Below are 18,440 nucleotides of genomic sequence, written 5' to 3'. Positions count from 1 at the left end.
CCCAGAAGTGGGAACAGCAAAAGAGGAAAACGAAACACGTTTCAGAGCGAACCAGACAAGACCAGGCCAGCACCACACTGCTGCCCTTGGTCCTCAGCATGCTGGTCAGAGCGTGCCCCACAGAGCAGCAACGGACGTCCAACCCACACAGCAGCAAAACACCATGCCACCTGGCCACAGATAACACCCCTAAATCTGTGTGATGCTTTGCATATAGTTATGTGACCCAGGCATGGAAAATTACAGGCAGCTTTATTTCCTGTTTTCTTTCCTTTTTTTTTTTGCTTTTATTGTTTTTTTGGCAGTGCTGGAGATTGAATCCAGGGCCTTTACACTGAGCTACATTCCCAGCCCTTTCTAAATCTTTTATTTATTTTGAATCAGGGTCTTGATAAGTCACTAAGTTGCCCAGGCTGAGCTCAAACCTTCCACCCTCATGGCTCAGCCTCCCACAGTGCTGAGATTACAGGTGTGTGCCACCACACCCAGCCACTTCCCACTATCTTTGTACAAATAATTCCTCATCATTTTTCATGAGCACTAAATAAACAACAAAAGGTACAGCGAGAAACCTCACAGCCACATCCTCAGGGTGACCACTCTGCCCAGGACATGGGCCACCACACACAGACCTGGCACTGGACAGAAGCTCACTGGGGACTTCAGGGTTCTCTGACACCTCAGGCTTCTCCGGAAGAGGTGGCCCAACTCCAGGTCCAGCTTCTCCTTCTACACAGATGACAATGCAATCAGCAATTGACAACTAATAATTTTAATTTGATATTAATTCAAACAGATTTAGTGACTCAAATATAAACGTTAATTCAAATACTTGATTCAAATGTAAATATCTGAAAGGGCAGCCTCACATAACTACAAATGTTAAATGAGCTATTTTTTTAATACGTTACTTGAATGAAGATAAAACATGTCTGCTATTTAAGTCTGGTGAAGATTTGGGACGCAGGTACACTCAAACTCTGGAACTGCAAACTAGTTCAATGACTCTCAGGAAACGAAGTGCAAAAGGTAGGTCCATTAAGGCAGCAATTCAACTTAGAAGAAACACTGAGAAAAGAGATGGCCAGGCGTAAATGCGCACCCGCCAAGAGGCTCAGCACACCGCTGACAGCAGCAACAGTCAGAGGCTAAGGACATTCCAGAACTGTCACGCGCTAGACCTGTCGGTGTCAGTGTCATCGCTCTACTGTAATTAAAAATATTGCCCATGACACAGCGAAAAATTACATAGAAACTTTTGAGGTCCTACCAAGATCCTCCTTTACATTACAAGCAATAGAATTACCAGTGATTTTTATTTTCTTTTTCATATTTCTTGCATTTTAAAAATGTTCAACACTGACTATTGCCATATTGTTTTAATAATCTGAATATATCTTTCTCATCTTAATAAAAAGCTTGACCCAGGGCCGGGGATGTAGCTCAGCAGCACAGTACCTGCGTGGCAATCTAGAGGTCCTGAGTTCAATCCCCAGTACCAAAAAAAAAACTTGACCCAGCAAGTCAGCAAGTTTACAAGCTCAAACTAGGACAAATTTACTCTACTATTCAAAGTAAAAGAAATTTATACTTCAGAAAGTCACAAAAATGAATCAGAATTTGAATATTGGAAATATACTTAGGGCCGAAAAATCTTGGAATGCAGTGTTTTCAGGATTAAAACATAAACATGAATAGTATATGCACAAGGTTAAAACTTAAGACCTAATTAAGTTAAATCTTAAATCGAGTTAACACTCCCTTGGCTCACATGCATGGGCACAGGGGTACAATGCGGGGCACGGCACACGCTCACGTCTGCACACACACCAACACATCAAGACCACACTTACCAGCATCGCTGGCCGAGTCACCTAAAAAAAAATATCACATGAGAAAATTACTTTGTCAACCTCAAGATACTGAATGATCTGAGCAGAATCAGAGGCAAAGCACCATGCGTGACCCTGGATGAGAAAGAAACGGATGTTCCTCCAGAACCTCTTTTCTGGCATCCCAATGGCATTTTTCAACTCACATCATAAACTGTTCTTTTCAACTCTATATAACAAAACAGCATATAAAACCTAGCAGCAGGGACAAGAAGAAAAATCTATCACAGAGACAAATTAAGCAAATAGTGAGATAAGCTGGTAAAGCCAGGAAGACCCAGGAAAACCTCATCAGAAGTCATGGGACAGCTGGACACCACTGAGCCCAGCAGGGTGAACTTCCAGGCCCCTCACAGGGTAGAGGAACCCACAGGCTCCATGTACCCCAGAGGCCCAGCCCACCCACCCCTGTGCTTCCTCCCAGGTTCCTTCTCTCTGAGCCCACAGCTACGGACAGTGTGGCCCATGCAGTCACAAGCAGGTGAGGGGCAGCACAAGGGGAAGGGTGGGCGACCTAGGCATTGCTCCTATAATGTAGGGTGGCACTTGCCAAATGGCCAGGTGATGGGGTGCCACAAGAGAAAGCCAGGGATTCTGAAGAGGAGGGAGCCAGGAGAGAGAAGGCTGGCTCACACAGCCCGATCCCTGTGGGACAAGGACACTCTCCTGGGGTAGGACTTCCTGGGAGCACTCCAGCGGGCGCTGCAGAGGGCAGCGGAGGTCACAGCCTTCAGATGACACAGAGCTGGCGACAGGGAGAGACTGGAGGACTGGCTCAGGACAGGGCAGTGTGGAAACCACCAGAAGCTGTCAGGTGGCTTCATAGGCCCAAGATGTCACATCGGGCAACAGGAACTGGGGCTCCTCTCTACTCAGGACAGGAGCAGGTGACCAGCAAGGCAGGGATCACACAGGGACTGCAAACTTCAGAGCCCGTGGGGGAGCGGGGGACACAGCCTGGGTTCACAGGGCACTCAGGAAGGTAATGAAGTCCAAGGCCAGGACCTTGGATCAGGTAAGCAAGCAAGCGCAGAGATCTGTCCATCCTTTAGGCCCTAACCCAGCAGACCTCCACTGCTGGCACACCCTGGCCCTGCCACCATGGGCCCACATGCCGGTTTCTCCTGCTCTCTCATCACCACAGGCCTGGTCTCCCCTGGACCTAGGAGCCCACAGCCTGTCTTCTTCTCTCCTCTCGACTACTTTCTCGGCCTCCCCAAGTAACAGGACTCATAAAATTTTAAATGGCGATGTCACTCCTCCTAAGGTCACGGCTGCTCTTGGGGTGACGGCCAACGGCCCTGACATGGCCATATGAGGTCTGGCAGGACCTGGCCCATCCTCTCCACATCCCCTGCCCACCCTAAATGTCTGCACTGTGCCAACCAGCTGTCATCTGACTACCCCCCTCAGTGCTTCTTCCTGCCCAACCATCCCTTCCAGCCACCCAGGCCACAGGTCACCACTGCCCCTTCCATGCAGGCTTGCTGAACATCTGTCCATTCCATCTCCACAGCCTCATCCCACTTGTGTGCTGATGCCAGTAGGGCAGGAAGCCAGCCTATGTGCTCAGCAACACACTCCCTGCTGGGCCAGACACACGGGAGGCCTTCCACACACTCGGCCCTCACCTGGGCCAGGTGCAGGTACCCTGCAGGCCTGGGCGGAGCTCTGGGCCCGAAGACAGCAGCAAATGCACCCTGCACCATAGCTCCCTGCCAGCTGAGAAAAACAGTGTTGAAGCAGAAATACACCTCAAGGTCCTGAAGAACATGAAACCTCAGCGACTACCACTCTGCCACTGAAGTCCCCTTGGGCTCTGCCTGGTGCAGTGACTGAGCAGTGGCCCTGAAGCCTGTTTTTCAGCCTTCTGCCTCCTGAGTGCTGTGGGCCACTCTGGCCTTCCTGCTGGGTCTGCTCAGTTCCCACACCACAGGGCTGCTGCATGTCTTTCATTCCTGACACGAAGCAGTTTTACAATGGTCCTCAGGCCTCACATGCAGGGCTGCACACAGCACAACGGCTCATCTGTGCTTCCCACGCCATACCTTCACTGAGCACTGACAACAGCGGCTTCAGAAAGCACATCCAGAAGGTTGCTCCCCACCTGTGGCTCTGGGCTTTTAAGCCAGACTCTGCTCAGACCCCACGAGACCCCACGAGAGCCCACAGAGCCACAGCAGAAGCACACACCACCTCCCACACACAGAGCCACGACCAGGCCAGAAGCCCACAGTAAGCCCTGCTCCAGGAAACCAGGAGGAAAAGAAAAACATTTCTGTCTCAGTGCTAGACATACTGAAAAGCCCCCAAATAGCCGTTTACTGATTGCTGACCAATGTTCCAAAGTTTAGAAAGACAGAAAGATATTAAATAACCGAGAAATACAATATCTTCCTAAAAAGGGGCAAGGAAGGTACTCAAGTGACGGGCTCTGAATCAGGGCAGAATCAAGAGCTAAAAAACCAAACACCACCAAAGGACCCAGTACCCTCCCGGAGGAAAAACCAAATTGGAAAATTGTTCCCATTCCTGAAACCCGGCCTCATAACTTCTTAAAATTATTCAAAGAAATAGTTTACATCAGATTCAACCTGTCAATAACTACAAAGACAGTGCTTCATTTATAAACTAGACTACGTAAAACCAAGGACACACAGTTGTGTAAGGAAACATTTTCATCTGTAAGAATGATACTGACTTAAACAGCAGCAAACTACTAATCACTTATGATACTTTATGGAGAACCACCAAAAAATAAATACGAAATATGGAGCTCAAAGATAAATGTTAGCTTGGAAATTACAGATTATCAATTTTAGAATAAAGCCCCCTAACAGTTTTAAATTATGTTTGATTTTAAAGTGTCAAATATGTTCTCTATATTCTACAAAACCCAGCATGACAATAAGTAGATACAAATGCACAGCTCTGTCCACAAAGCTTTGGGGTTTTGTGGGGTTTTCCAGTTTTGTTTTCCTTTGGCAGTGCTGCGATTCATCCTGGGGCCTTGATGCACAGTAACAAGCATTCTTCCACTGCGCTTCACCTTTCAGCCCAGATAGTTTGCACAATTTTATCCTTTTGTGGTTCTATTGTCAATTTTAAGTAAACTTTACTAAACCCCAAGTTCACAGGAAAAAAAAACATGAAAAAGACTACATTCTCCAAGAATACGAGCCACAATCAGCCAGGTGTGGTGCACATGTGTAGGACGCTGAGGCAGAAGGCGGCACCACAGTGCTGCCTCAAGCAGCAGAGTGAGAAGGCTGGGGCTGTAGCTTGGCACTCTAGGCTGAATCCCCAGCACGACAAAAGGAAGAGGAAGACTTGCAGAGTGCATACACAGTAGGCCATGCACTGACAGCCTCAAAAGACTACTTTTGTAAAACATAAAATCAAAATTATACTGAACTGGCGAACAAGCAACACCTTCACAGTGTTACCTGGGACACCCGGGACCGGGCAGAGACGCTCAGCTGAGGACTGGCCCGCTGCCGCCCCAGCAGCTCCTCCTGTCCAGGCCGCAGCCCCTACCTCCTGGGGCCCTGGCCAGTCAAAGGTGACCACGAGCTCCAAGCAAGAAGGCCAGGAGCACAGCGCAGCCGGAAGGAGGACAAAGCCAGGCCCAGCATGAGTACTGTCACCAAATGCGGACAGCCCACAACATCGTTGCAGCCTCCCTGGCCTGCTAGTGGTCGGGACAAACCTCCCTGCAGAGCTGCTACTGAGTGTGACCAAATAGCCAGTGTTTTTATAACAGAAAAATCTCTCTGGAAAAAGCAGAACATAGTCTGGGCTTTAGATACTGTTGAGAAATAATTTTGTTCAGTGAGACAAGAATTTTGTGGGCTGGAGATTTAGTTCAGTGGCACCGCATCTGTCTCACAAGTGCAAGGTCCTGAGTTCGATCCCTGGTACCAAAAGAGAAAAGAATTTTGTGACTATGTCTACTACACTGTATTTTTTGAGTTGTATGCTAATGTAGAAATAAACTGCCAGAAAAGAAAAAGAAATGGTCAGGATTTTTTAACATACTTTGAAATCATTCATAGAAATATACAGCTAGATGAAGCCAGCATGGTGAAATACAAGAACCAATCCACGTAGGTGAGGGGTACATGGGTGCTAACTGCACTACTCTACTTTTTTCTGTAATTAAAAAACCTTGATCAATAGAACAAAAAGGAAACAAGGAACTAAGCAAAAACAAAAACATGGCTTTAAAGAAAAAGAAAAACCTGAAACTGTCAACAACTGCCCTGGGCAGGGGCAGCGTGGACATGGCTCCAGGTCTGACTAGAAATGAATCGCTTTTGTGCATCTTCAAGCGGCAGGCAAGCAGGAGTGGAGATGGGCTCCTGCACCTCCAGCAAACTCTCCTGTCACTGCCTGGCTTGTGGGTTACATCTGGGAAGGCCTCTGTGGATGGCTACAGAACAGTCCCGTTTACTATAATCCTGGATTTGATGAGAGCTCCGGAAAAAATAAAACAAAGTCTCACAGAAAGGGGCTGAATTACAATGAGTGCCCATGCAGAGGGGACACCCTTCGGCTTGGATGACAGCGCCTCCCATGGTGTCCACACAAGCATCTCGGGCAGCGTGGGAGGGAGGAGGTGCTGTGGTCAGGCTGTGCTTCTCATCATTTCGGACATTCCCAGAGTTTTAAAAATTGCTAGCTGAAAGACACGTCCCCAAAAACAGTAGCTCTTCCTACAGTCAAAATTGATATGTCTTTTCTTTGATCGCAACTCAAGAATTCTAGTATTTGAGTCTCAAAGTCAGAGGAGACTGGAGTGATTGATACTTCACCGAGGGTCACCCCTGAGGGGAGCCAGGCCACACCGCCAGCCCTGCATACAGTGGATGGGGCAGGACAACGCCCCAGTGTGCCAGCAACAGACCAAAGCAACACGGGACGAAGACAGAAAAACAGTGCACATCACCATCCACATGACCTTATAAAGTGCCGAGAAGACTGGAGAAGCATTTGGACTTGAGCACTACCTGTGACATATACACCTTGCACCTCACACATAGGCAAGCTAATCATGGGCAGACGGCATACACTGTAACACGCACACTGTGTCCAGCATGCATACATGTTACCTACATCATGCAAGTTACACCTAAGGCATATAGAGATGAACTTAAAGCTAAATTAATGAAACAACATATAACTTAACAAGTTATACAAATAAAACATCAAGTCATCTGGTCCTCCATACAGTGTGCAAAACCAAGGACATCAAAGTGGTTAGATGATAAAATGTACAACTACACTGACGTGTAACTATTTCATATCAAAGAAGGAATTTAAACCAAAAAATACATTTTCTTACCTATTTCTGAAGTTGTAGTTTCCTGATCTCGTTCTTTATTTAATCCAGACACTACAGAGTCTAAATTTCTAGCTGAAATATTATCCTCCTTCCTTCCTGACATAAAATAGTTAACAACAGATTAGAATATGATAGTAAAGGCTTTTGTGTTTAGCTGCTTCAGTTGGGCGTAAAGGGGTCTCTACCCAGGTCCCCACAAACAGCCTATCCCTCACTGGTCCTCCTGATGCCACACAAGCCTTCATCAGACCAGACGAGACTCTGCCCCTCCCGGGCCAGGACCCTACTCTCCAGAGCATCCTCCTCGCCTCAGCTCCCAGCCTTCCATTTCCTCTGCCATACTCAGCCTCCAGTCTCCTGACCGGGAACCTGGCGAGCTCTGGGCCTCAGTGCACCCCACACCTGCACACACCCAGGGGTGCAGCACACCCTCGTCCGGCACATACCCAGCTGGCAACCTCCCAGAGGCGCGGACTGCAAACACCCTGGAGGCTGCGAGCATCAGGTTGTCCCACATCTGGCTTCCATGGCTCCCCGAGTACAAATCCACCTGTCCCACCCCAGCTGCACCGCATGTGGGTATTTCACACATCTCAGGCTCTGCGTGTCCCAGCGTTTGGCACTGTCCCCTAAGCCTACCACGCTGACAGGTGACACTGCCCAGGTGCCCAAAGCACTCACATGGGTCTTTTCCTTTTGAACAAGTGTCACCCAATCCATCAGCACAGTTGTAACCTCCACCACAGTGACCCGGAAACCTGGCGCTTGGTCCAAGCTACCTCCATGTCTCATTCAGACACCAGGAGCCCTCACTACCCTTGGCCTCCACACCCACCCTGCAACTTCAAAAGCAGGTCTTTTCAAAGCCAAGTCAAATAAATGAATGCATACATACCAAGCCAGACTATCTCTCCTGCTTTCCCTGCCCCACCCGCCTCCTGCTCACACTTCCTAAGAACACACAGTCCACCAGTGCAGCCCCTTCTCCCTAAGTGCTGTGCTTCCCACCACACAAAGAGGCCAGCTTGCCCCAACCTAGGCCTCTGCTCCAGGTCCTGGACACCGGCAGGTCCTCATCTCCCCAGGTTTCCGCACCACTCCTGCTTCTCTTGGTCATTTTCTTTCATAAGAGTCATGGATGGCTAATATGACTGTGTGGCTCCCGCTTCCCTTTATGGTCACTACTATTGTAGGGTAAGGAAAGTAGCTCAAAGGGGCAGGTTCAGCCTGGAGACGTCTTCCTCACTAGAGCACAGCGCTCTGGAGCCCCCGCCTGAGTCCTGCAGGGTGACACCTCCAGGGCCGCCCCCCGAGTGCAGCTCTGCGATCACCCAGAAGCACAAATGTACTCGTGCCACCTGCGGTTCACGGAAGGCTCCCTCGCAGCTTACGCTTTACTGTAACAAGAGTTATGCTCTTTTTCAGGGGAAAAGACTATTTTCACTGGTTCCACCGTCCATTTTCCCAACATGAAATTGCACAATGGAAACTGGTATTAAACCTAATTTGTAATGCTGCAGAGTCCTCAAATGCTGAGATTAAAATGTACTAACTCAAAAGCTATCAGTTCCACAGAAATTATCGTATCTTACACAGAATGTTTTTGGGGTCTGACAGTGATGTGAGAGTGACTTTAAGGACCCGTGCACGGCCAACAATCATGGTGCTTCCACACTCTGCAGCATGTGCATGCTCACCTCATGCAGCCCTGGGTACTGGGCACAGCCCACACGCCAACCCACTCCACCCCATAGGCCAGGAGACAGAGCCTACGGAGCTCCTGGCAGCTCATTGCCTATTGCCTCAGTGCTGCAAAACAACAAACAAAAACTCACACATGAAGGACCCGACAGCACATCGCAGATGCAAATATCCTGAGTGGTCAGAAACAGATGAAAGATTATCTGCTCTGAGAACCCCAAGCACCAGCAGAAGAACTACGAACTACCGATTAGGACTGAGCAGCAAGGTTGTGGTTAAGACAGAGCTACAAAAATCAACAGGACCAACAAGGATCATTAAAAACGAGCGAAAACACAGCTCCCAAAAAACTAAAAACCAGCTGAGCTACAGAGTCATCAAGGAGATGAACAGAAGACCCAGCACCTGCACACTCCCAGGAAGGGAGGGAGACGCCCTGTAAATGTGGTCGAGGCATCCGATCTCCCCGAACTCACGAGACCGAAGTTTCACACAAGTCAGTTAAATCCTGAGAAACCAGTTTGCTTATTTTGTGGGAGGTGCGATTTTTCGAGTGATGAAGTGACTGTTACAATTCATCTGGAGGAAGAAGCAAATGAAAGCCAGCTTAAAACTTGTGTGGAAAGAACTCTGACAAGAAACTCGGTAAAATGGAGGACAATGGAGATGAAACCTGTGCACGGTGGCACAGACGTTATCACTGAGCAGGAAGGGGGAACATAATGAATGGGGAAGCAATTTTGGGACAGTGGCTGAGGTACACTGAAAAAAATGAACAAAGTCAGAGCCTCACCCTACACAGTAAATTCAAGTTAAGATTCACTTAAAAAATCAAATATAAAAATGCATAGTCACACACAAAGTTTTATGTCTCAAATCTCTGGACAAACTACTAAAAGCTTCAAGTACATAAAAATTAATACTCAGGCCAAACAGAAACCAAACCAAGCATAATCAGTAGAAACAAACACTCATTTAAAATAACCGGCAGGTGTGGTGGCTCATACCTATAACCCCAGCACTCAGGAAGCTGAGACAGGAGGATCACTGTCAGTTCCAGGACAAGCTAGGCTACATAGTGAGAACAAGAGCAGCCTGAACTACATCATGAGACAATGACTCCAAGTAAACAAATGAATACACATAACTGGAAAGCGCCCCTAACACACAGGGATCACGATCCATGTGCAGATGAGGCAGAACAGCGGCCCCAGACAGAGGCCCCAGGAAGGCAGGCGATGAAAGGACAGGCGGGGGGACATCAACACAGCTACAGACACCAGAAAAAGCACCATTTCACTATTAACTCAATTCCTGTTTTTCATCTATGAAACCAGCTTGTCGTCAACCCCGGAGAAGGGCGAGCTAGAGGGCACAGCAGGAGCAGCCTGGGGCGCAGACTGCACAATACCCATGCCCAGGGCCGGCAATGACCTCTCTGGGAAGTGTGGAAGGGGACTCAGCTGCGACAGGAAGCTGCACTCACCCTGCCATTGCTGGGAAGGCCGGGACTTAGCCCTCGGGCCTCACTGCTGGCAAAGACTCCACCTACTATGCTCTCACCACCCTTGTTTCAACTCACATGCTTTAGGAAATGGGTCATTTTTCAGAAACCACCACTGCTCCTTCGTGTAACTTTGGGTGTCCCTACAGGCACCTCCAGCACAAGGGAGCAGCAGCACCTCCCAGCCCCACCTGGCTCTGGCCTGGTTCCAGCTCCAATCTCCCCCAAGGCCAGGCCCTCAAGCTCAGCACTTCCCAGCACCTTGAGGTATCAAACACACAGCCGTCATCTGCCTCTATGCTCAGTCCAGGCTGCTCCGGGATGAACCCCCAGAGCAGAAGACAGAAGCCCGGGGAGCCCAGACTTTCATTTCTGGAAAATGAAAATTCGATCACACCCCTAAGATCCAACACACATTGACAGCTAAGGGAGGTGACTCTGCGCCTGGTGACGGGGCTTTGTACACACAGAGTACATGTTCCTGCACATGTGTAAAAGCACTGTTTCCACATATTCTGTTCATTCCCAGACAAGGGAGAGGAGCTGTGTTCCAGCCACAGAAGCTTTTGCTCCTAGCCATCGTGAACAGGCAGAGGAACAGAGCTGTGTCTCTAGCTACACAAGTGATTGCTTTGCAGTACCTTCCACTGAATTTTTGAATCGCTGTTTTGAAGTTTTTGATGCCAGTGACCTGGATACTCTGCTGGAAACCTCCACCTTAAAGAATAGAAAATGAAAAAAGAATTAAAGGCTGTATTACACAGCACAACCATTGACAAACTTAGTTTTCAAACTCTGCTTGAGGAAGATCAAGTACTGAAAATAGCAGCAGCACTCACAGGCTTTGAGAGGTACTCACAATAACTAAGCACAGTGCAACAAGCACTCAGGACTTGAGAGTGTGGGCTGGGTTGGGGTGACACCCCTGCACCCCAAATGCAGACCTTTGTACAGCTACAGGCAGGCAGCAACATGCTGAGCACGCATGGTGAGCTGGCCACCAGGTGTGCGTGCAGCACCCAGCCTCTGTTGCTACCACAGCCACACAACGCTGCTTGACAGTGAGATGCAGTCCAGGACTGCGCTAAGTCATGGCTAATGCCTCCGTGCAATCGCCGGGTGCACTTACACACACGGCTAGAATACCTCACACAGACTAAATTACTCACGTGTCTGTCAACACCTTGGAAAGAAAACTCACCACCACCGGTGTTCAGCAGAGCACAAGGAGGATGGCACAGAGCCAGCATCACCGCTCCCCAGAGAGGAGCCAGGGGCTCCTAGCAGCCTCCTAGCCCAACTCAGCTGTTCCCGACCCCCTCCTGAGGAGGCCCCTCTGCTCCGACCCCCGCAGGACAGCCAGGCACCCAAGCCAGGCCACAGCCACACGGCAGCCACCAGAGACCACCAAGGGACACAGACAGGTCAGGCAGAGTGCAACGGAGTTCCTGTTAGCCTGGTGAGCCATCCCTGCCCAGGACCACCAACCACACCTCCCTCATCTCCCCCAAACGACCACCTGCCCCCCTGGTATGCAGTGCACCACGTCCCATCCAGTCAAGCTAAAAAGCACCCATCCAACTTGCCGGGGTTAACTACAAAAATCACCTCTTTACAACAAGCTAAGGTGGGACTGACATATGTGAGCCCAAACTCTGCTCCCCTCCCGGCCCAGGGGACGAGGAGCTAAGAGCAGACGGCTCCCCACTCAGTGCCACCCCAGGGCTCACCTCTGCTTCCGCTCTGGAGTCTTTCACAGCTCCGTCTGATGACTTCTTAGACATCTCCCCTGAGTTTCCTGACTAAAAATTTTTGAATTGTAGAATTATCAAACCTACAACATCTAGAAAAGTATAACATCTAAAAGATACTAAGATCTGGCCCACAACCCTGACCAGCTTCTGCTCCATATCAGATCCAGCAGCCTTACCCTGCTTGGACTTCCAACTTCCAAGCAAACAGAAAGAGGCCTCTTTCCCTGCAGAACATCAAATGCTCCTGCCTCTCGGCAAACTGCAGGAGATCCCTATGATCCCTGCAACCCCTGTGACCCCTGTGATCCCTGTGATCCTTAGAATCCCTGCGCCAAGAGGCACCCTCAGGAAACACATCCCAGTGAAATGGCGGGTTAGGAAGCACAGGATGGAGTGGACGTGGACACCCAGCACCAGAGGGAAGGGGCTCTTCCCTCTGCTGGCTGGGCCCCTCCTACTGGGGGTGAGTCTGAAATGGGGAACTTTTCAATAAGCCATCTGCAGGCTTCAGTCGGGAAAGCACCCTCCGAACCACAAGAATGCTGCAAACATCAATTCACACCTTAATCAGTTCAGGAAAGACACATCTGGTAGAAGAGGGCAGAGTGCCATCAATGAGACATCGACAAGGAAAGTCCTCAAGAACTAGCGATGACTGCGCCCAACCATCCCATAATTACCCAGCCAGGTGTCACCCGACATCTGCTATTGCAGGTGCACCAAGGCCCTCGAGTCCTGCATCTGCTCCCACTCACCCTTCTTCCGGAAGCCTGAGCCAGCCAAGGGCCACCTGACCATGCTCCTCCAGGCAGAGAGACACAGAAAGAGGCAGCAGCTGGGCCAGAGGCGAAGTAAGTGTGCAGAGCAGGACAGGCCCAGAGCTAAGTCCACACCAAGCACCCAGGGCTGGGATCTGGGGAGGCGCATCACGGTGGCATCTCAAGGCCCACGGTGCTGGACAAGCCCCTGGCACACACTCCGGGGAAGATCTAGAGCAAGGCTGACCCCTCGGTCACGACCTCCAATCCTCCCAATGACCTCGCTCTGCATCCCCAGACAGCAGCCTGCACACGCTGCTCTCCGGAGTCGTCTCTCTCTGTTGAGACAACTCATCCATGATGGGACATCACTGAACCTGACAGGCACCGAACTGAGGACTCCCACAGGCTGTGCCACACTGCACTGCTTGAAGGCTGAGTGCCAAAAGCATTTCTCAGGCAGCTGCAGAGAGGGAGGGGCTAAAGCTCACTCAGAGGGGCCAGGCTCTCAGAACAGCGACCACAGCAGGTGCACAGGGGAAGAGCCACCTTATGGAGCAAGGACCCAAAGCTCACAGGACACTAAACCCAGCCCCTGACAAACCACAGCAGTCTTGTGGCCCGGCCCCTCTCTCCTGTGACGCTCCTCATGACGGGCTCCCATCAAAGACCAGAGCACAGGCTTTGGGCAGGGGCCCCATGGAGCCTGCACCTCTCCCGGCAGACACACTCCAGGAAGGTGCTGCAGAACAAGGTGGCCGTCCACCGAGGCCCAGCCTCCCCAGCTGGCCGTGTCACACGGCAGGGCAACAGGAACTGTCCAGGTCCTGCTTCTGCCAGCCATAGCTGCAAGCCAGAGCCCAGGTCCCCACAAGAAGGCCATCTGGAAAACCCGTTCTGACAGCTGAGTCCTGAAGCCATGCATACCATTCGAAACCAAAAGGATCTCCTGGCCTTCCTAAAATTGCCCAAAACCGCATTAAACAAGAATTACAGCCAACTGCGCTCTTACAGCACTTATCTGCCAATACCTAAGAGCCTGTGGGAGGATGGCACGTCCCTGCCACACACCAGGCCAAACCCACGTGGACTCAGCCCTAGGGAGGCGACTCCCACCTCCAGAAACTCATGCACACATCAGGCCAGACAGACAAGGGCGCCTGGGCAAATGAGCTCAAAGCCTGGAAAATGTCACTCTTCCAACAAGCCTGGCAGGAAGCCGTCATGGTCCAAATTCTACGCTGTAGGAGCAAGCATCGAACACTATCTCTTGCCAGTTAGAGCAAAGCTCTGCACAAAGACGCCTCACACACCTATGCCCAGCAGCCAACTACTTTTGATTCATGGCCGGAAAACTCTTACAGCCCATGCGTCCCTTCACCAAGGCATCACTGCAGACCTACTACGTGCCAGAAACCCACAGGGCTGGGATGCAACAGCGGACAGGTTAGGGACAAACCCAGATTCCACGCTGCTGGGCGTAAGGTGGGACACGGCCAAGAGCTCAGGGTACACCTTAATAACCAGCTGAACAAGAAACCACTGCTAATAAATGACAAAAAAATTTTAAATTGAAAAAAAGAAACCAGTGGCTCTTTGGGTTAACAACAGGAATCCAAAACTGCTGTAGCTTTAAACTGGCATCCATGAAAACCAGCTTCCTTCACACTGTAAAAGGACAGAAGTCCTTCCAGGGAGCCCCAGCTGCCCCACAGAGCAGTGACAACCCACCTTCTTCCCCGGCCAGTCCTGCTCTCTGCTCTTCTCCCGGTCCGGGTCCCTGGAGGGTGGCCCTTCTCTGTCTCTGGCCCTCGGGCGCTCTCTGTCTCGCCCCTTGTCATGGTCGTGCTCTCCATCCCTGTCGTGCAGTCTCCCTTTCTCCTTCCCGGCCTCGCTCCTCCTCTCCCTCTCCTTCTCCCTATCCACCTCTCTGTCACAGTCCTTGTGGCCTCTGTCCCTGTCCCGCTCCCTGTCCTGCTTGGCCCTGTTTCTGGCTCGCTCTCTCTCCCCTTCCCTGTACTTGTCCCTCTCAGGGTCTCTGTGTCGGTCTCTGTCGCTCTCCTTCGTCTTCTCCTTGCCCCTTTCTCTGTCCCTTGGTTTGCTCTCTTCCTCCGGCTCTTCCTTCTGTTTTTCATCTCTGCTTGTGCTTCTTTCTTTTACTTCAGAGTTTCTTCTATCCTAAAAATACATACGTGTGAGTTACAAACGATCCCCAGGCACACACAGACTCACCATCCCACTGTCCAAGATGCACAGCTTGCGTGTCACCTCTTTGTCTTTCCGCCTCCTGGACTCCTCCTCCCTCGCGCTCTTGTCCAGCTCGTGAGACTTTGAGGTCCGCACAGCCCGGCCTCGCGCATCACCCTTCTCTCCAGCCAAAACCCTCTTCACCGCATCATCACTGGAGAGCTTGGTGTCCAAACGTCCGGAAATTAAATGTAAGGGAAAAATAAGATTTGCACTCATAACAAATATGGACGTCAGCGTCAGTGACAGCTCACTGGACAGACTCTGCCGTGACATCCAAAGAACACAGTGCTGAAGGAAAATGGTTTATCACAGACAAGAACAGCACTCCTGACAACCATTACTGATGGTCAGGCACTAGCAACAAGGTCCATTCACGCTAATGCCTCTGGCCTCGGCCCTGGCTGCACGCGAGTGTGGGCATGTGTGTGGGTCAAGGGCAGCACGGCTCAGCCCATGGCTCTGTAGACCCTCTCCTCTGACAGGCAGGGCCACAGTCCCTGCCATAACGTAGGGTCTCGTCGGCTCACACCATTAGGGCAGCTGATAGAGAGAGAAGCGTGAAAGACTGATTTATCAGATGAGCCAGTGATTCCCCTTTTGAGTCTGAGTCCCCAAACTGACATCTGTTCCTGAAGAGGCATTAGCACACTGTGTTCACACACCTTTATTCACAGAAGCTGAAATGTAGACATGACCCAAGTGTCCAGAGAGATGAATGGGTATGCAAAATGTGGTCTGTCCACACAACAAAAGAGTATTAACCCCTAAAGGAGGAGGAGATTCTGACCATGTTACAACACCTATAAAATCTGAGGACATCACACCAGTGAATTAAGCCAGTCACAAAAGGTCACACATTGCAGCTTATGTGAGGCATCTAGAATAGGCAAACTCAGCAACAGAAAGGAGAAGGATGGGTCCTAGGAACCAGGGAGAGGGGAAGAGAGTTACTATTTAAGACATACAGAATCTGTTTTGCAAGATGAAAAGAATTCTGGTAACCGCTGCATATAACATCATTAATGTATTTAATATCATTAAAATGTGTACTTTAAGATGGTTAAGATGGCAAATTTTGACAGGCATGGTGGCTCAGGCCTGTAACTCCATCTACTAGGGAAGCTAAGGTAGGAGGATTACAAGCTCAAGGCCAGCTTGGACAACTTAATACCTAGCAAGAACCTGTCCCAAAATAAAAGGAGCTAGGAATGTATCTCAATAGTAGAGCAACCCGTGTTCAATCCACAGTACTTAAAGAACAATAATGGCTAATTTTATTTTATGCGGATCTTAACCCAATATAAACAAGACAGGGGTAAAAAATATATTATCTAATTCAAACCCCATCAAGGCCGAAATTCCCTGACCAGTGCCCCAGCTGCCACATGGGGTGCCATGGGGTTACCTTGTTAAGACAGCACTTCCCAACCATCTGCAGCAGTTCATTTGTCCTCTCGGGCTCGTGCCCAGCCACGATTCGCGCCGGTCTGGCAGACAAAGGTTCTCCTGAGACCAGCACAACCACATCAATGGCCTTCTGCAGGAAGCTAATTTTTGCATCTTTATCCTGAAAAGTTTCCATTGAAAATACCAATGTTATACTGCTTCAGAGAGTCGGCATTCTCCTCAGCATGACCAGGAGGCACAGGATACTTTCTTTTTACATAAAAGGCCATTTTTAGGTGTGTGTCAATTTAGAAATACTGCCCTTTTACACTACAACAAGAGCAATTCATTAAAACTTTCAGTCTAGGTGAAATGCTGATACTAAATTCTGGCCCAGATGAGGAGTGAAGGGAGAAAGGGTATCTATCTGCCCACTCCCAAATTCATCAGCCTCCACCTCCGCTCCTCAGCATGGCAACGAGCACAGGTAGGAGCTCAGCTCCAGACCTCACGCCCCACGCCTTACCTTGACGTTATCCGACTTCATCTCGGCATCTGTGTAGAGCCCCTTCAGGAAACCAGTCACCCTGATCACCTTGGGAAGACAGAGCCCAGCGTGAGCCTTGGGGTGCCTGAAGACTCCGCCAGTGCCTAGGACCCTACCCACAACTTGGCCGACAAACTTCTGAGGCCTAAGCACCCGGCTCTGTGCTAAGCTGTGGGAGAGACTGCAAAGCCCAGGCAGGCGCTCTGGAAGCCACAGGAGGGAGGACCCAGGGGTACAGGGCCAGCTCCCAGGAGCATGCACTCCACCCCAGGACCAGAAGCTGACAGAGGGGATGGGGCAGGGCCCTTAGGAATCTCCTGGCAAGAGGTCCTGTTCAAGGGACCCCAAGTGTGTGATGGCAGAGCCTGAGGCCAGGGAGTCACACGCAGGTGGAGGCACAGGGACCACAGAGTCAGCCTCAGGCCACAAGGAAGGCAGACAGGTGCTAATGCAAGGCAGGGCCTGACCACCCCACACTTCACTTGAGTCCCTGAGGTGGAGTACAGGGAGCGGATTCCAGAAAGAACAGAACCACTCAGCCTGGGATCTAAACCTGGAAGTTATTTCTCCTCATTTCTTATGGCAGCAGTGTGTTCCGAGTCCCACCACTTCCGTTCCCTCAGGTAACCTGTATCCATGATGATCCCTAACGCCGGCTTGCACAGGGGCCAGTTTCCCACCCCCTACCCAACTGAGGTCTGGGTTCCCTCAGACCAGAGTTTTTCCAAATGTGGTAGGAACAATCAATACAAAGGGTAGCAACAGCAGTTCCTACAAAACAGAACAGAAAACACCAGGTAGATGGCACACAAGGACAGCTGTGCCGGTGTGTGTCTGGGGTCAGCTCTAAAGTGTTTGCTGTGAGGCAGGTTTTCAAAGTGATGTTCCTCCTGTAGAGTCAAGCCTCAATCAAACTACTTAAGAGCTGTGCTATTGGGTGTGTGTGAGTGTCAGATGACAGGCGTGGTGGGTACTGGAGAGGACCCTGCACTCAACATGCCTGGAACTTGTTCCCTCTGTCCCTGTTGAGCTCCTGTGGATGCCAGCAGTTTAGATCGAGAGCTACAGCCATAGGCGACAAGAGATATAATGTCATGGGATAAGGGCGCTCAGCTTTGATGGAATTACTGGAGAGGACCCTGCACTCAACATGCCTGGAACTTGTTCCCTCTGTCCCTGTTGAGCTCCTCTGGATGCCAGCAGTTTAGATCGAGAGCCACAGCCATAGGCGACAAGAGATATAATGTCATATGGGATAAGGGCGCTCAGCTTTGATGGAAGCAGTACATGGTTACCCAAAGGTA

The 18,440-nt window shown here is 50.2% G+C and overlaps 1 protein-coding gene across 2 annotated transcripts; it reads right to left on the bottom strand.

Annotated features, from left to right (window-relative positions):
• Positions 1-430: 430 nt before the first annotated feature.
• Traf3ip1 (TRAF3 interacting protein 1) lies at positions 431-17,211 on the bottom strand. Of its 2 annotated transcripts, XM_033764726.1 has the most exons (7): positions 17,116-17,210; positions 16,609-16,770; positions 15,222-15,362; positions 14,685-15,131; positions 12,172-12,243; positions 11,083-11,158; positions 444-729 (listed from the first exon to the last, which is right to left on the bottom strand). In XM_033764726.1, exons 1-7 carry the CDS (start codon positions 17,134-17,136, stop codon positions 500-502), a joined length of 1,149 nt encoding a protein of 382 aa, XP_033620617.1. In that variant the 5' UTR covers positions 17,137-17,210; the 3' UTR covers positions 444-499. The 2 variants fall into 2 exon arrangements, with proteins under 2 accessions (XP_033620618.1, XP_033620617.1); XM_033764727.1 differs by lacking the exons at positions 12,172-12,243; positions 14,685-15,131 and adding an exon at positions 1,854-1,874 and having other exon boundaries at positions 431-729; positions 15,186-15,362; positions 17,116-17,211.
• Positions 17,212-18,440: the final 1,229 nt, after the last annotated feature.

This window comes from Fukomys damarensis, unplaced genomic scaffold (assembly GCF_012274545.1).
Source record: "Fukomys damarensis isolate Sample0158 unplaced genomic scaffold, DMR_v1.0_HiC HiC_scaffold_16, whole genome shotgun sequence".
Classification (NCBI taxonomy): Eukaryota; Metazoa; Chordata; class Mammalia; order Rodentia; family Bathyergidae; genus Fukomys; species Fukomys damarensis.
The sequence above is the reverse complement of the archived record's forward strand: the minus strand, read 5'-3'. Positions and strand labels throughout refer to the sequence as shown.